General features: G+C 36.7%; 1 protein-coding gene across 13 annotated transcripts in view; it reads right to left on the bottom strand.

The window, feature by feature from the left end:
* Nucleotides 1-936: 936 nt before the first annotated feature.
* The window catches only part of BCLAF1 (BCL2 associated transcription factor 1), a 30,470-nt gene continuing 15,881 nt past the window's right edge, over nucleotides 937-15,525 (bottom strand). For 3 of the 13 annotated variants that reach the window (XM_081907074.1, XM_081907076.1, XM_081907075.1), the window contains 6 exons: nucleotides 12,088-12,193; nucleotides 9,698-9,782; nucleotides 8,720-8,895; nucleotides 7,475-7,655; nucleotides 4,629-4,775; nucleotides 2,336-2,578 (listed from right to left, as the gene is read on the bottom strand). In XM_081907074.1, coding sequence (XP_081763200.1) covers nucleotides 2,351-2,578; nucleotides 4,629-4,775; nucleotides 7,475-7,655; nucleotides 8,720-8,895; nucleotides 9,698-9,782; nucleotides 12,088-12,193 — 923 coding nt within the window. In that variant the 3' untranslated portion in view covers nucleotides 2,336-2,350. Of the gene's footprint in view, nucleotides 2,255-2,335; nucleotides 2,579-4,628; nucleotides 4,776-7,474; nucleotides 7,656-8,423; nucleotides 8,586-8,719; nucleotides 8,896-9,697; nucleotides 9,783-12,087; nucleotides 12,194-15,525 lie in introns of those variants that run through there. The other 10 variants (XR_014167259.1, XR_014167260.1, XM_081907077.1 and 7 more) reach the window with 10 other exon arrangements.

Here is a 15,525-nt window from a genome sequence, read left to right as displayed (position 1 = left end):
CACCACGTTCTGAGGGAGTTCGTTCCTCTTTCAAACAATTCTTACTGTCAGAAAGTTTTTCCTAATGTTTAGTTGTAAACTCTGTTCTTGTAACCTTGTTTAAAATAGGCACTGTGCTTCCACCTAAGGGCTTCTAAAAATAAAATCCTGTGTGATCTGTGACTAGATTAAGAAAGCATAAATCTCCTTTTTAGATCCAAACTACAGTTTTATAAAGGAGATGCATGGTCGTATATTACAAAAGCCTAGAATTTATTTTGTGAAAACAAGTAATTTGGACACCTATATCTAGACTTCTTGGTTACTTAACCTAACAAGGTAAGAATATATTAGGCTGCATCCATAATACCCTTCTGCTTGTGCAACAGAGCTTCCAATTTCACCCCCCGAGCTCCCAAAAATTGCTCCATAGGGTTCCCCAACTCTCTGGAACAGATTTGGGGGCCTGAAGGGAGAACAGGAAAGAGAAGCTCTGTTGTGATGTCATAATGTAGAGCATAATCTTCATATCACAGTTTACCTTACAAAAAAATGAATTTTTTTTACTACTGAATACAGTACTTTGCAGGTTACCATTAAGATACTGAGCAGGGTGTGCTCAACGGTACACCTCAATGCTTTGCATTTATAGATGCCATTCAATCTAATACCTGGCAGCAGCAGTCAGAGTACAAGTACCAACAGTGTGACTTTCAGAACTTAGCAATTACTGAAATATGATTTCAAGCAGTAGAATTTACTGGACAAAACACTGGTCTTCAGCTTTTAAATGGACACATGAATTCAAGTTTGGCTTAAATTACTCTTTCAATATGTGGTTTTTAAATGTAAAATGGAATGTCAGACTTTCCTCCAAGAATCCTTATAGCTTAAACATACAGCTTTAATAATGTTTCTATGACATGTGTTGGACCTGCAAATGAAAGTCTCATGTCATTTTAGAATTTTCACATCTTTATTCCACTGAAGACTGAAAACATGAAGATATCCAAATGGTCAAGTTATTTATCTGAAGAAAACCCATGGAAAATACTATTTTACAAACTGGGGAAAAGATTGATACATTTGGTAGCTGGATCAATATTGCCATGAGTTTTCTGGCCGACACTTTCACGAGATGTCAGTGAGTCTTCCTCTAATGTTCCTGCAGTAATAATGTCATTTCGTTATACACACTGCTTAAATGTTATAAATGGATAGCATCTAGTGCTTTACATAAGACTATGTTTATTATGCATGTAAACTCTGGGGGGAAAAACACTGAAACATGCTTGTGTTAAAGGTAACTTTTTCACTACAATTTACCTCTTTCTGTCGTACGCCTAAAGGTTTGGAATGTAGGACAAGTCTTCTTGTAAGAAAAGTATGCAGAAGGTCAAGCTACTTTTAGTGCTGTTGCACAAACAGTTGAGGCATTTCCCCATTAGCAGTAAGGGTATGTGGACGGAGAAACGTAGCACCTGTTAAGCTACAGCTCTACTTGTCAGATCTAGATCAGTTCAGAAGAGAACTCCCATCGTGTTCTAGAAATGTGAATGTATGAGAGAATTAATAAGATCCCAACACTGACTTGCATAATGTCCTATTTGCACTCATTTTTCAGAAAATGGGATACAAAAGATAGCAAAGTACTCAGGTTCTCAAACGTGATCAATAGCAAGCTTTGTGAAAACAGATTACAAATCCTTAATCTTGCAGTGCTGTTCAAATGTTGAGACATTTGGTGGCTGCATTAAACAAATTATTAGTCTCCCACCCTAAATCAAAGTAATATTATGCTGCAATTTAAACATAAGCCACACAAATAAAAAGTTCAGGAAATTACTAACTCCATCATAGAATTGATCTTTAGTACTGATTTATTTTAAAACGCTGCCTCAAGATTTAGATGTGCAGACCTAAGTTTTACTTTAGAATAAACACAGCTGTGGAAGGGGCAATGAAATACAACTTTCAGGGTTCTCACCATATATTCTGGACAAAGCAAAGTTACACTGCTTATAACAATCAGTAAACATTTTAAAAAGTTGCTCATGACAAATAGTATTGTACTTTTTCTACTTGCTTTTGTATAATCATCAACAGTTACTATTTAGTGAGATTGCAAAAGAACAAAAAACTAAAACTAAACTACTCTCCAACAATAAAATTTAAGTAAAATGCTTACATTCATTTGAAGACAAGTCATATTATAATGCTGTGTAGATAGCACATAGATGTTTTCAGCTGTAGTTCATCTTCAAATTTACTATTCCTGTGCAAAAAGAGATGAAAATGTTTGCACTATTTACACTTTGGGTTTTTAAGCCATTTAAAATTAGAATTAGAATTCATAGAGCAATAAAGGAGTTCATAAACCAGAACTACTTACTTTTTCTTCTTTACGTCTCTCCTTGTCTTCATTTTCCATTGTTTCTTCTTCATCTTCCACAAGCCCATCCCCTTGGTATTTGTCATGTGTCCACTTTGGACTGCTACCTGATTTTTTGAAGTTGAATCTTCCTCTGCTACGCTGAAAAGTGCCACGACCTCTTCCTCTTTTAGCCCAGTAATCTACACCATCATCTCTGTCATCATGCTAGAGTAAAACATGGATTAACAATGGAAAATTAAGCATCTAACACACTTTATTTGGAAAAGTTTAAACTGCCTGCTTCACATCTCTAAAAACTGTAGCTGAGTCATTTGTTCTTGATGTTCTGAAGCATATAGACATACAAAATTGCCCAATATCAAGTTAGAATATTGGGTCCATCAAACTCAGCATTGTCCATTTGGACTGGAAAGCTTGTGCAAAACTGTGTCTTGGGTAGAGGCATCTCCCAGAGCTGCTACCAAAGATGCCTTAATTGGAGATGCCAGTGATTAAATTTAGTGTGTTAGATATACAAAGCATATGCTGTACCACTGATCTAAGGGCCCTCATTGATTTGAAGGGACACAGAACAGATTATTCATAGTTTTAGGTGCAACAAAATATCTTAGTCATTTGCACAGGCTTCTAAACTTCTGTTTGTCTGATTCAATATAAATTGTCTATGTTTCAATTATCTATACCACACCCTCGGGTTTACCAGTACTAATTGATGGAATGCAAAAATGTATGGGAAGAAACAATAAATAATGGGTTAATATACATATTTTCTGAAAAGTCACATGGCAGATTTGCTACATCAAAAAAAATCAAAGAAAAATAACCATGCCTACCATATAATTCTCTCAATTTCCAATGCTGAGGAATGAGTGTGGTTGCAACTATAACTTATATAGTCAAAACTTAGAGGAACTCCCAAGATTTGCAGAAGTACAAAAAAAAGAATAAAGTGGAGGATTCCCAAAACAGCCCAATTAGTGCTAGGTATGTACAATGCCTACAAAATGTTGGCTGGCTGCTGGAGGAGGGGGAAAGGGGAACAAGCACTGTTAACATTTTGTTGCAGATCACACTTACTTTATATTTTTTGATTTTCATCTATAAAAATCTGCCAAGTGAGCAATCAGAAAGATTTTACACAGAAATGCAAGTTCCCAATATTGACATAGTGTAGACCATGAAACAGAACACAGGATAGACAAGGCTATTCAGATATAGCCTTGACTTTCCTCCCAATGCAAATAGGCTAAAAACAAGTTAAGGAATTGCAAAGCCCAAATCACTTTGGATAGAAGACAGGACTTCGGTGGCTTCCTTGAATGGATGCTTTTACTTTCCCTCCAATAAATGAATTGCTACTGGAAATGCTATACTCTGGGGGCAACCCTTTTGCGAGATAAACTTGCCCATTACCTGACACTGGATGACCAGGCTAACACTGATAGGGAAGGCATAAATAACTCTCTTTTGCCTCATAAAAGCAGCACAAGGTTATGGTGCAGGTAAAGTTTGTTGTAAACACCCCCCCCCCAAAAAAAAAAAACCCCGGGTCTAAGGGGCATCAGGAGAATACAATGCAAAAATGTGTTGTTTTTTTCTAGTCATATATTGACCAAAGGCTTTGGGTCAGGGAAGCATTTATAACTTCCTCAGGGCCTAAAAGGTACTTGGGGGTGGCGGTTGGGGTGAACAGGAGGGGCAAGATTTTAATTTTTATTCAACTGAAACCAGTGGTGCAATTACTATTGGTTTCTCTCACAGTTCTTATGCAAGCCAAACACCTTACAGTTGCAGGTATTACAACTGTGAAATCTACTACTGAATAAGGTATTTACAACTTTGTATTGCAGGAGTAAGTCAGGCACCCCCAAACTCGGTCCCCCAGCTGTTTTGGAACTACAACTCCCATAATCCCTAGCTAACAAGACCTGTGGTCAGGAATGATGGGAATTGTAGTCCCAAAACATCTGGAGGGCTGAGTTTGGGGACGCCTGTTGTAAGTGCTAGACTTTCTCTCCTTTTCTCTTCACAACTGAAAAGCAAGAGGTTGTGCAAAAAGACCTGTCTTCTACAGCTAGTCATTTCTTATCAGTCTACGTAGATGGAAATAAAAGCAAGTATGAACTCTAATGCTCCCTCTATAGGGCTCTTAAGATTCTTCAAATGATAGAAGATGCTTTAGATATTGCCTACATAAATTTGCTTAGAAGACAAGCTTTGAGAAAAGATGCATGCATAATAGTATGGCACCCACCAAGAAGTATTTCTTGCTTTTTGGGGTATATTCAGGATCCCATTCCTCCTCCTTCGGTCTCTTTTGAAAAGTAGTGTTTGAGTTGCTGGGACCAGTATTTGTTCCAGCAAACACGCCTCTGGCTCTTCCTCTGCCCCTAATTCGAAACTGATTAACCAAAGCATTTATGCATTTAATTTGTTTACACAAAGCAAATGATAAATTCCTAATGCATGAACTAATATGCTTTGTTATCATTCATCAGATAATACCACACACAAATGAAGTGGCTTATGGATCAATCTACAGAATTTAACAGCCACTTTAAGGTAATGGCATTCTATCTAGCAGAAGAGCGTTTACATATTTTTTTTAAAAGGGGCGTATCCAAGATAACACTTTGAAAAAGTAGTATATGATAGTGAGAAATTTCTAATGTCTAGTAGTCCACAGAAAACACAAAATTCAGCAATTTTTGCTGATGCTTCTAGTTCTCCAAAGAAGCAGCTTAAAAGCCTAGCTTTGAAGGATGGAGAAATTAAACACATGTGTTCAGGAGTTACTGTTCTCTTACTGCACATTGCAATGAACAATCAAAGTCTGGTAGTCTAGAATATTCAACATAAAAAGCAAGAAAGGAGAAAAAGTAAGAGACATGGAAAGAGCCTAGATTTTTAAAAATGCATTTTAACTGAAATAGCACAACAGAGATGTAATAGGAAAAATACTTTCAAGTAACTTAAAAGAAGTAGCATTAAAAAAACAGTCTTGACCTGTTTCTAGTTGCTGGCATGGCAAGACCCACAGTTCTGTCCAAGTCATAGCTGCCTTTCAATGTTTCATACACTATCCTATATAGAAGGCTCATTTATAACAGGAACTATATGGCACAATATTACTTACACCAAAAACATTAAATGATTATAACTAAGGTATAAACCACATTAAGTAACTAATTTGAAGATCTTGGAAAATGGACTTTGGTAACATTTCTGAAAAGATAAAAAGATTGTGGTGTAGTGTTGAGGCAGATGTGGAGGAGCAACTGCTATAAGGAAGAAAAGAATAGGTTGCCTGAAGCTTAGGTTCTTAAAATTACATACTTACATTTATATTAAGTATGTAAATTCTAAATCTAATATATAACATGGGGATACAGAATTTGCATACAGGATTGCATGCTTCGGCAAGTGCATTGTATTGCCCTTTAACTCCACTCACATCATGTGAAGAAAACAAACCAAATTATTGAACGCACATTAAGAGTCTGCTGAAAGACCAGCAACTTCTAGCTCTTCTTTCCCAAATCTTTCAATTCCAGCTGGTCATTACAAGAAGCTCAAGTGCATGAGCTTGTTTCCTCGCCCCCCTTCAAACCCCTTTTGCTTCCGTGTGTCTCTCTTTTGATCTAAAGCCCAAGGGCAAGGACTACCTTTTTGATGATTTTTGTAAGTCACACCAGAGCCTTTTTGGGGGGGTTTTTTTTGCATGAAGAGCAGAATAAAAATACTTTAAAGAAATAAAAGAAAGCACCACTAAATTATCTCTCTCTAATATACTTATTTGCCACCAAGTAATAGTGTTTCTTAAAATTTAAAACTGGATACACCCTCGGTAATAATAACCAGTCCCAATTCCATCTTCCCATTTAAACTACTAAGCTGTTAAAATGTTGCTTTATATTTCACAGCATACATGTCATTCCATAGCAAGAATGTTATATATCCCTTTTTTGTTGATTATATTCTTGTCTAACTTCTTAGGTCAGTTTTTACAAATATTGGTTGCTCACAGTCCAATTGAACATAACAATTTCTTGTAATTCTTTAAAGTGCTTTGCCCTAGTTTAGGTACCCTTGACAAACTGTAATATTTTACTATTAAGAATTTAGCTATCCTACTCTATTCTGAAACAATGAAACCATAAGCACAGCAAAGAAGAGAGCCAACAACAAGCCAACTCTGGATTATTTAAATATTGCAATTTTAAGGGTCTCAGGATTTTGGCATTTGCAATTAACGGGCATTACTTAACTGTGACTACGTGTCACACAAAACCAACACCTTACTAGTGATGTTTGGGTTGGGTATAAGTAATCCATTGTTCAATTTGACCCGAAATGAGATGTAGGCAGTAAAAATGCATCTTGCTCATCCCCATAATGAACTCTCTCATTCCATTTTAAAGCATATGATACTATCCAGAGTGCAATGAACTTTAGCCCAATACAAATAAGGCAACTGCTTTAAAATTTTTATACACCTGTCTCTCATGCCAATCTCAAATAATGGATGACTCGGCTCCTTATTTGTCACTGAACATAAAAGCCCAGATGGCACTGTTTTCTCGTGTAGTCATGCATTACTCTGGTTAATTTGGTCCCTCCTGCTCAAAACACTGCTCATTATTAAAAAGAGACTAGAAATACAAAAAAGTAGAACAAAGAATATGGAAAAAGGAATACACACAGCAGAAAAACTTACTCCTTAATTAGGTATCACCAACAAGGTAGAATATTCTGTGAGAAAATTCACAATCAACTTCTCAAACACTTAAAATTATGACTACCAAGCATATCTGCAAGCTAATGGTAGAACACGATAGGAGACACCGCAGGTGTTACTAGATGTTTATTGTGCATATTTTTTATTATTTTAAGCCAAAAAAGATAAATATATCCCTATATAGGATAGGATTTTATATATTTCCTCCTTGCAAGTTAAATTTCCAGCAGGAACTTCTTCAAAATGCACTTCCATGATATTTCACATAAAACAACTAAACCCTAATAATCTGAATGCAATTATTATAATTATGATTTTTTTTAAAAAAAAACAACAACAGGAAAAGTATGGTAGAAACTCACAAATGTGCCTCTAGGTCTTCCAACTCCTGTGAAACCTGGGTATTCTTTCTGCTCGTGGTGGGGTTTAAATTCTTCATCTCTTTCTTTCTTGCTGTCCTTTTCTTCTCGGGAACTGGATGAGGAGGAAGATGGGGAGGAAGTTGAGGAAGATCGAGAACGGTCTTGCTCTCTTTTTTGTTTACTGAAAAATAAGAAACCATACTGTTTGCTGTAGCATCCTATACATAGGATTTATCTTCTGTGCCCATAGAAGCTATCCTCTTTTCTTGTTTGAATCTAACGTGCAGTATTATTACACTATCCAGTTTCCATCTATAACTCTTTAACAGCTAATGGCTCATAGCACCTAACAAGGAGAACCTATTAGCCAGCAAACTAATTTAAATATATATGCATGCTTTACAATGGAAGAGAGAATAAAAGGTAGGGGAAAATCCCCAAGGCTAAAATTCTAAAGTGATACTATTTCATTTATTTTGTACATCTTACCAAGAAGCAAAAATTGATATTGCCTTTTTGCTATATAAACCCAGGGTGCAGAAATAATCAGCAACTGATGGTTGTATGGACATCAGTGTAAGAAAGTAAACAGAAAGTGCAAGTAAATCCATGATTATGTAAGTAAGAGCAGGAAAATATGATCTTCACATTCAATTTCCCCAAAGCAAATACATTTGGCATTGATTTTACAGTTTTTATAGAATATAATACAAATCCCCAAAGGTAGATATACCTGAAGTAATTCTTATCACTGCTACAAGTTCACACTGAGTAAGTTGCCTTATTAAAGACTAACCTGTTCCTCTGAGCCCACTATCTGTCTTGAGAGGGGGAAATAACTCTCACCCCCCTTTCCCACATTAAGCCTACATGTCAGTAAAATTCTCATAATCTGGGTGTTATGAGTTGAAAAAGTGCGGAATCAAGCATAACGAACCAAAGTTCTTACACAAACTGTTTACAGAAATGTACTGCATTGAAGTCCAACCTCCTGATGTAGCCTGGATAATAGGACAGATTAATTTGTCATTTTTTTTTCAGTGTTAGCTTGCTATTCCAAAGTTTTTGTCCTCATCCACCATAAGCCGTGTAAAAGACAAATACATTTTTGCTGTAAAACAAATAATTTTAATTGTTTAAATTTAGATGTTCCATTGTACAGTGATAACTGAAAGCAATTAAGCTTATAATTACAAAAGTCTAATTAGAAGCTAAAAGCCTAGTTATGGGAGCTAAGCCTTTTACCTGTCATCTTTGTAAGATTTATAATCCTTGTAATCCTTTGGAATTTTCTCCTGCTTCCTTGATCCACTGGATTCCCTGGAACCTTTAGAGTCTCCTCGTTCTTTACTTCTTTCTTTTCTACGACGGTCGATGTCATGTCGAAGATCTGCAGCATCACACTTTAATTTTTTATCTCCCTGGATCAGAAATGTGCAGTGTTTTAGTATTAAAAACCCTTAAGAGAATGAAATAGGAAATCAACCTCTTTGCATGCAATCCTATACATACTCTCCTGTAAGTAAATCATAATGAACCTAGTGAGAATGCATCTAAATAAACTGGCATAGGATTCCATTGTTACCCAGCTATGTAAGCGATATTCCCTTTCCCAATAGCTCTTTTGCACATTTAGTAGAATGATCTTTCACAGAAGAGTGTGGGACTGAAAAGTTACTCTTACAAAAAGAAAGCAGACCTGAAAGAAGCTTTCAAGTATTATCCAGGAACAAAACTTCAATATAACAACATCTTTAACAATTACTAGGACAGTCTAAAGAAAAGTTTATTTTACATCCTTCGTGGATAACATTGGTAATTAATGGATTGAAGCCAGAGATAGGATACCACTCGTGAAACAGGGCTTTCTGGATATCACACCCCCACCCACCCCCACTTAAAAGAAAAAAACTGCTCCTGAGAGTGAAAGGCTTTAGTGTGACTGGCAAATTCGAGAATTAAGCAAATTCAGAGAATCCATTGTCTATTTTTCTAAGAACAAAAAGTACAGTAATCCTTTTGTGTCAAAGTGATAAAATGTCACAATTAGATTACACAAAACTGGTCCACTGCATCCTTCGAAAATGATCAGAACTAGGTTAGGCCTATTATAACTTAAGATATAAAATGATAAAAGCACAATTTGTAAAACATGCCTCTGGGATAAAGGGCTTGGATGCTTTAAACCAAAACTAAAATCAAGAATATCAATTTAGAACCTACTTTCTGAGTTTCTTCTTTAAAGGCTCTCTCTTCTCCCGCTAAACGGGTATGCTTCCTCAGGGCACTTGGAGAGATGTCAATCCTCCTAAATGCAAGATTTTTAAAAGTAATAATTATGGCTGCCAACATTCATCTCTGTCAAGTGGAAAACTGGAAACACAAAAGAAGAAGTGCCATTGTGCAGTCTAAAATTGGACCCATTTAAAAGTACAGATACATCTCAAGAATAAAACCCATAGACCTACCAGTCAAATCAAAATAGCCACAGCTACACATTTCCACGAAGTTAAACCAACAGCAGTATTCAAAAACCACATAATGCAACATATTCTTTCAGGGGCAATTTCAAACTAGAAAATTCAAATCCTTTTTACATTAACAATACACAGACATAGCAACTCCACACAGAGAAAAACAAAATCTGTAGTTCATTTGGCACGTATCATCATTCACTTAAACACACATAGCTAGAGTTAGGGAGTAATGTTTTATATCCTATTTAACTTTTTGCAAATTTAGGCCTTGAGTCAAAGAGCTGTATATCAGAGAAAGCCTCAGTGAGAATTCCAATTCTCTTTGAGCAATTGCACTGTATGTACTTTTGTAACTACATACAGTTTGTGGTACAGTACAGAGGATAGCTATGGAAAAAGCACATAAAGTTCCCTTTGCTCTTTGTATCCTGGCCATAAAGTTTAGTATCCCCTCCCCAACAGGCCCAGCCCATCCATTAGCTATACTGAGACCTTCTCTTCAGATGGCAGACTGAGAAGAGTAGCATATTCACACACCGTCCCTCAGCCTGGTCATCCTTCTATTTAGCACTCAAAGAGTTCCTACAAGGCTTTTAACTGGAACTGGGTCACCCAGCCTTGTTCTAAGGAAGAGTGAGCAGTTTAAAGTTTAAAAGTAGTACACTGTTAAATTTAAAAGGTATTTGCTGGCTGCCATGGGAATGGTACACTGGGAAGCAGTGCTGGCTGTGTCCTCAGGTACCAGGAAATTTTGTGCTGGTCCTGCCAATATACACAATTACCATTTAAACTGAATGAAGCATTTATTGATTTACTTACAATATTTCTATAATGCCCATCAACAAAAAATTATCTGGGCAGTTTACATATAGAAGTTAAGCTATGAAATGTAAAAATAGAAGAAAGACATAAAATATTAATCAATTAAAACAGCATCAGAAAACAACAATAGTGCACAGAACTTAAAAATACACTAAATCTAAATGATATTTGAAAATAAAAAAGTATTCTTTGGCACCAAAAAGACCACAACCTTTTTGGAGATAACAGTCTACAACTGGGGCCTCACCACTAAAAAGACCCTTTACCCAGTGGCCACCCACCTCACCTCATTGGGTGGGAGCACCTACAGACAGACCTCTGAAGATGATCTTGGGGTCCAGGTACATCTACACGGGAGGAGACTATCTTCAGTCAATACCAACACTGGGCCCAGAAATTGACTAGGAGTCAGTGCAGTTAACAAAGCATTGGTGTTCTTTTTGTCCTATTTTAAACCAGCTGAATTTTTTGGACTGTTTTCTAAGGCAACTCCACATATATCTCATTGTGGTATTCCTATTGCTTGCCTTTCAGAACTGCACTGTAAACAGGCCTTTATACATCTGGAAAGGTTCAGCTAAATAACACTGAGAATACAGTGGGGAGCATAATTTTTTAATTTAGCAGCAACACTCCCACAGAATAATCTCAATATAATGATGAGGTCTCAGCACAAGTCTTCATTTCTCTGCATTTAAGCTGTCTCCCATCTTGTTTAATTGCCCTCACCATAACCATAACCATAATAATATCCCGCTTCTTCCCCAGAAACAGGTATCAGTATAGCTATATACCAAATGCTGCCCAGGTTCTGCTAAGGAGAAGGACACCTGGGCACTATGATGTCAACTGCCAAGTCATCTCCATATTCTACAGAGCAACTAAGGCTTCAACAGCAGTGCCAAACATACCAGAAGTCCTACAGAGCCCCCATTAGTCTTCAGGGGTGACCCATTTCAATAGGTCTCCATCCATTCACAGGGGGGAAATCTAAACCTCAAGAGGAAGTAACCATGACAAGGGATTCATGTTAAATCCCTCACTTTCAGATCTCCAACCTCCTGCCTTTTTGAAAGAAAGAAAAACCCAGTCAGGAGTGTGTCCTGTTACAGAAACATTTTCAATTCATGAAACATTTTTTTATTATTACCAGACTTTAACAATTAAGTATGTATCACATCTGATCTGGCAATTTCCCGCAATAATTTCTTCTCCATAAGGAACTTGTTGTTTCACTAAGAAGTTACTTATCTTTTGGAGAGTAACTAGTATTTCAGCTCAGCAAGAAGCAGAGAAAATTATGTAATACTGCACCTGTGTATTTCAGGACTCTTTTGCCGGGTGCTATGTTCTTCAGTAGACTTCTGATAAGCAGTGAACCTCTCACTTAGGGTCATTCCAGCTGACTTGAAATATTGTTCTGTTGGTTGCAGAGGACAAATACTGTCTAATTTCACTACACACACACATATATAATACCAAACAAGGATGTAAAAGAAGCAAATGAATTCTTAAAATATACAAGACACAAAAATAACATTTGTCCCCACATCTTTCTTAAAGTACAGCAACAAGTAACCATTGTATTTTACAATTTTCTCTACACATACACTCTGCCCAGTACGACTACGAATTCAAAAAACGTAACTTTTTAATGCCGGAGACAGTTCTTTTTGCCAAACATTTTTGCTTTGTGCCCAGAAGAGCAGAATACATTGCTGTATTTGTAGAGGAAAATATTACAAATTTAAAGAGAGCTTCTTTGGTTATTTAATTAATTGATAGATATAAAGCTAAGTGTTCTTCATTAATGTTGTAACCCTACACACATTTATATTAGAGTAAGCCCTCTTAAATTCACTTGGACTCATTTCTAAGTAAACATATATAAGATAAAGATATGGGAGGTTTTTTCCTTAAAAGAAACACAACTTCTTCTTTTCAGACCAGAATGAAGACCTTAACAGCTGAATATATTTAAACATCTGGCATCTTGGCAAACTTGGTAGCATATTTAAAAGTTTCCTTTTTTTAACCCAAGACCATTAAATTAGTAACACACATTACATTTTGAAAGACCAGTTCAACAGATGTTTGAATGTAAATGTAAAATAGAAACACGTGTAAAATTATAACGGACTGTTAAATGCTACAAATAAAGCAAGCTATCCGCTTAACAGGTCAATGTACATCTGTATCAACTTACCGCCCAACATCCAGCACATCTCTCATAACCAATCATTAAAACTTGATATGGCCACTACAAGGGTAGTGCCTCAATCATAATTCCATCAAACACAGGAATTTGAGCTAGCAACTCAGTTTTTGTGCCATTTTTGCCAGGAAGATAGAAGGTTCAACTTTGCCTGTTTGTGCATCTGTTATCTTTCAACAGCTATTTTACTTTTGTAATATGGATTTTGCCATTTCAAAACACATTCCAGGACCTAGTTGCAATGAAAAAGAAAATATCACTGGGCATTTTCAGCTCTAGGAAAGTGAAGAGCTGTTTAGTCTAGCTGCATTGCACCAATAATGTAAAATTACTACTATGCTTTTACCAAAACTTGATCCACAGGTTTTGTTTTTTCAAGTGTGTAAAAAGATTGAAATACCTTCGGAAACAAATTATGATTTAGACACAGCACTAATTTGGTCACAGATTAGTGATATCTGGTCAAATTGTGTATTTTATATATTCACTGGAACCATTCAATTTAAATGATCTCTTTAGCTAGCATAATGTCAGGGATTTCATAATTTGGTAAAACATTTTCTGGGTAGGGAAGCTTATTAAGATTTGTTTTGCAGTTCTCAAATTGGCATGAATTGAAAATGTTTAGAAGATCAGCTGACAACTACAGTCGATGTACAAATATAACACAAGACATACAGAAATGCAACTTTCTATCTAGGCCAAGATAAATACTTCATTCTAAGGGTGACATCCAATGATGTACACCCACTTGCATAAAGAAAATTTGCTTATGCAATATGACTACTGGTTTCTCTTCTCCACCCTCCACCTCCTTGCAGCTCCAAAATCTGCTCAAGGGTCCCCCAACTCGCCAGGGCAGATTTGGGGGCATGCAAGGGAGAGAAGGAGAAGAAGATGGCTTCTTACGAGAACAAATGCTGGCTCTTGCTATGTTGGATCTCATCCTATAGTAGGCAAAAAAATCAATTGTCTGCTCCTCCCTTGATGAACAATTAGCAACATCTAAGTTAGTACAGTGAGAGAAATAAAAGCATAAGAAAATGAATTTTCAGTAACTTTATTATAATATTGTGCCCCATGTTGCATAACTGTTAGAGATCTGGTCAATCAGTCCATATACTGTTATTTTCAATATTTTCACCAGCAAATTCACATCTTTGAAATTCTTCGTGATTTATTACTATTATAACAAAACCAGCTGTTCCTCAAGAAAAAGCAACATAAAGCAGGAAATTTAGGGTGGCATTTAACTACATTCTTGAAATAGCAAAATGAAACCCCCTCTTCTCCCCCATCATCCCCAAATCTGCTCTGGAGGGCTGGGGGAACTCCGGAACAGATTTCATGGGTGCACAAGGGAAGAAGATACCATTGCACAAGGAGAAATCCTTACACCAACAGAATGTTCACATTAGTGCTACACTGAACACAACCCAAAATCTGTCCTTAATCAAGATGTCCTGCAGTTCATATTTGCTGAGCTTGAGTGATGGTGCCTTCCAATGAATACATTTGGCAGACCCACTATTCAAACTAAAATATATGCATGTGGAAATGTTAGGGAAACAGCTATACATATCAGTAACATTAGATAAGAGAATTAACTGTAGCTAAGCAATAAAGCACATATTTTGCAAGCTCAAGGTTCCATATTGAATCCCAGGCCTCTCAAGTTAAAAAGAGGAGTAGGTAACATGAAAGACCTCTGATTGTTACACAAAACCATACTGGGCTAAGTAGACAAAAGTATGACCAAAATTAAGGCAGCTACCTATGCTCTCTTCCCAAATGCCTACTTCACCGGGGGGGGACCCCAATGGCTAACATCTCTAGACTTATACTTAAACACATTCAGCTAGTGTTTTCAAACACAGCCACATGCCTCTGGCTGCAACTGAAAATCTTCCCCTTCTAATCCCAGCTTGATTCAATGTCATATGTGGATGCTTTTGTTTTGTTTTGTTGGATTCGGAGGTAGGTCTTGGGACTTGCCTACACCAAGTAGCAGCTTTCTAGCTAGCAAGTAAGAGCTATCACCGTTTTGAGGAGAAACTTAGAAATCTATTAGTAACCAGGGTGTCTTTAAATATTTATTTCTAGAAGAATATCATTTGAATCAGTCAGGCAATCCCAATCAGCTTTAAATATAACTAATTTAAATGCAACTCATTTAATTACAAAATAAGAAAAGTGCTAACATACTAAAATCTAACTAAGATTGGCTTCAGTGCACTGTTCCTTGTACATGTAACAGCTAGGCTACAGCCTGGCCTCCAACTTGCCATTCCATCTTTCACTTTACGGGTGGTCCAGTGCACTGAGGCTGGGGTTATAATGTCTGTCTGTGCCCCCTGTACTTCCAAGTGACATAAGATTGCTCTTACCCATAGTGTTTAGTAGATCTGCTCCTATGCACAGAAAGGGTAACATCCAAGACTACAGTCCCAACTGTGTAATATATTTATTTGTACAATCAAACTTCCCCTTCCTCTCTTCCCACTTTTAGCTCCCATGCCCCTCAAATCTGCTTGATA

The sequence above is a fragment of the Podarcis melisellensis genome (genome assembly GCF_964234715.1).
Source record: "Podarcis melisellensis genome assembly, chromosome: 3".
Lineage (NCBI taxonomy): Eukaryota > Metazoa > Chordata > Lepidosauria > Squamata > Lacertidae > Podarcis > Podarcis melisellensis.
This window is presented reverse-complemented; position numbering and strand designations above follow the sequence as displayed.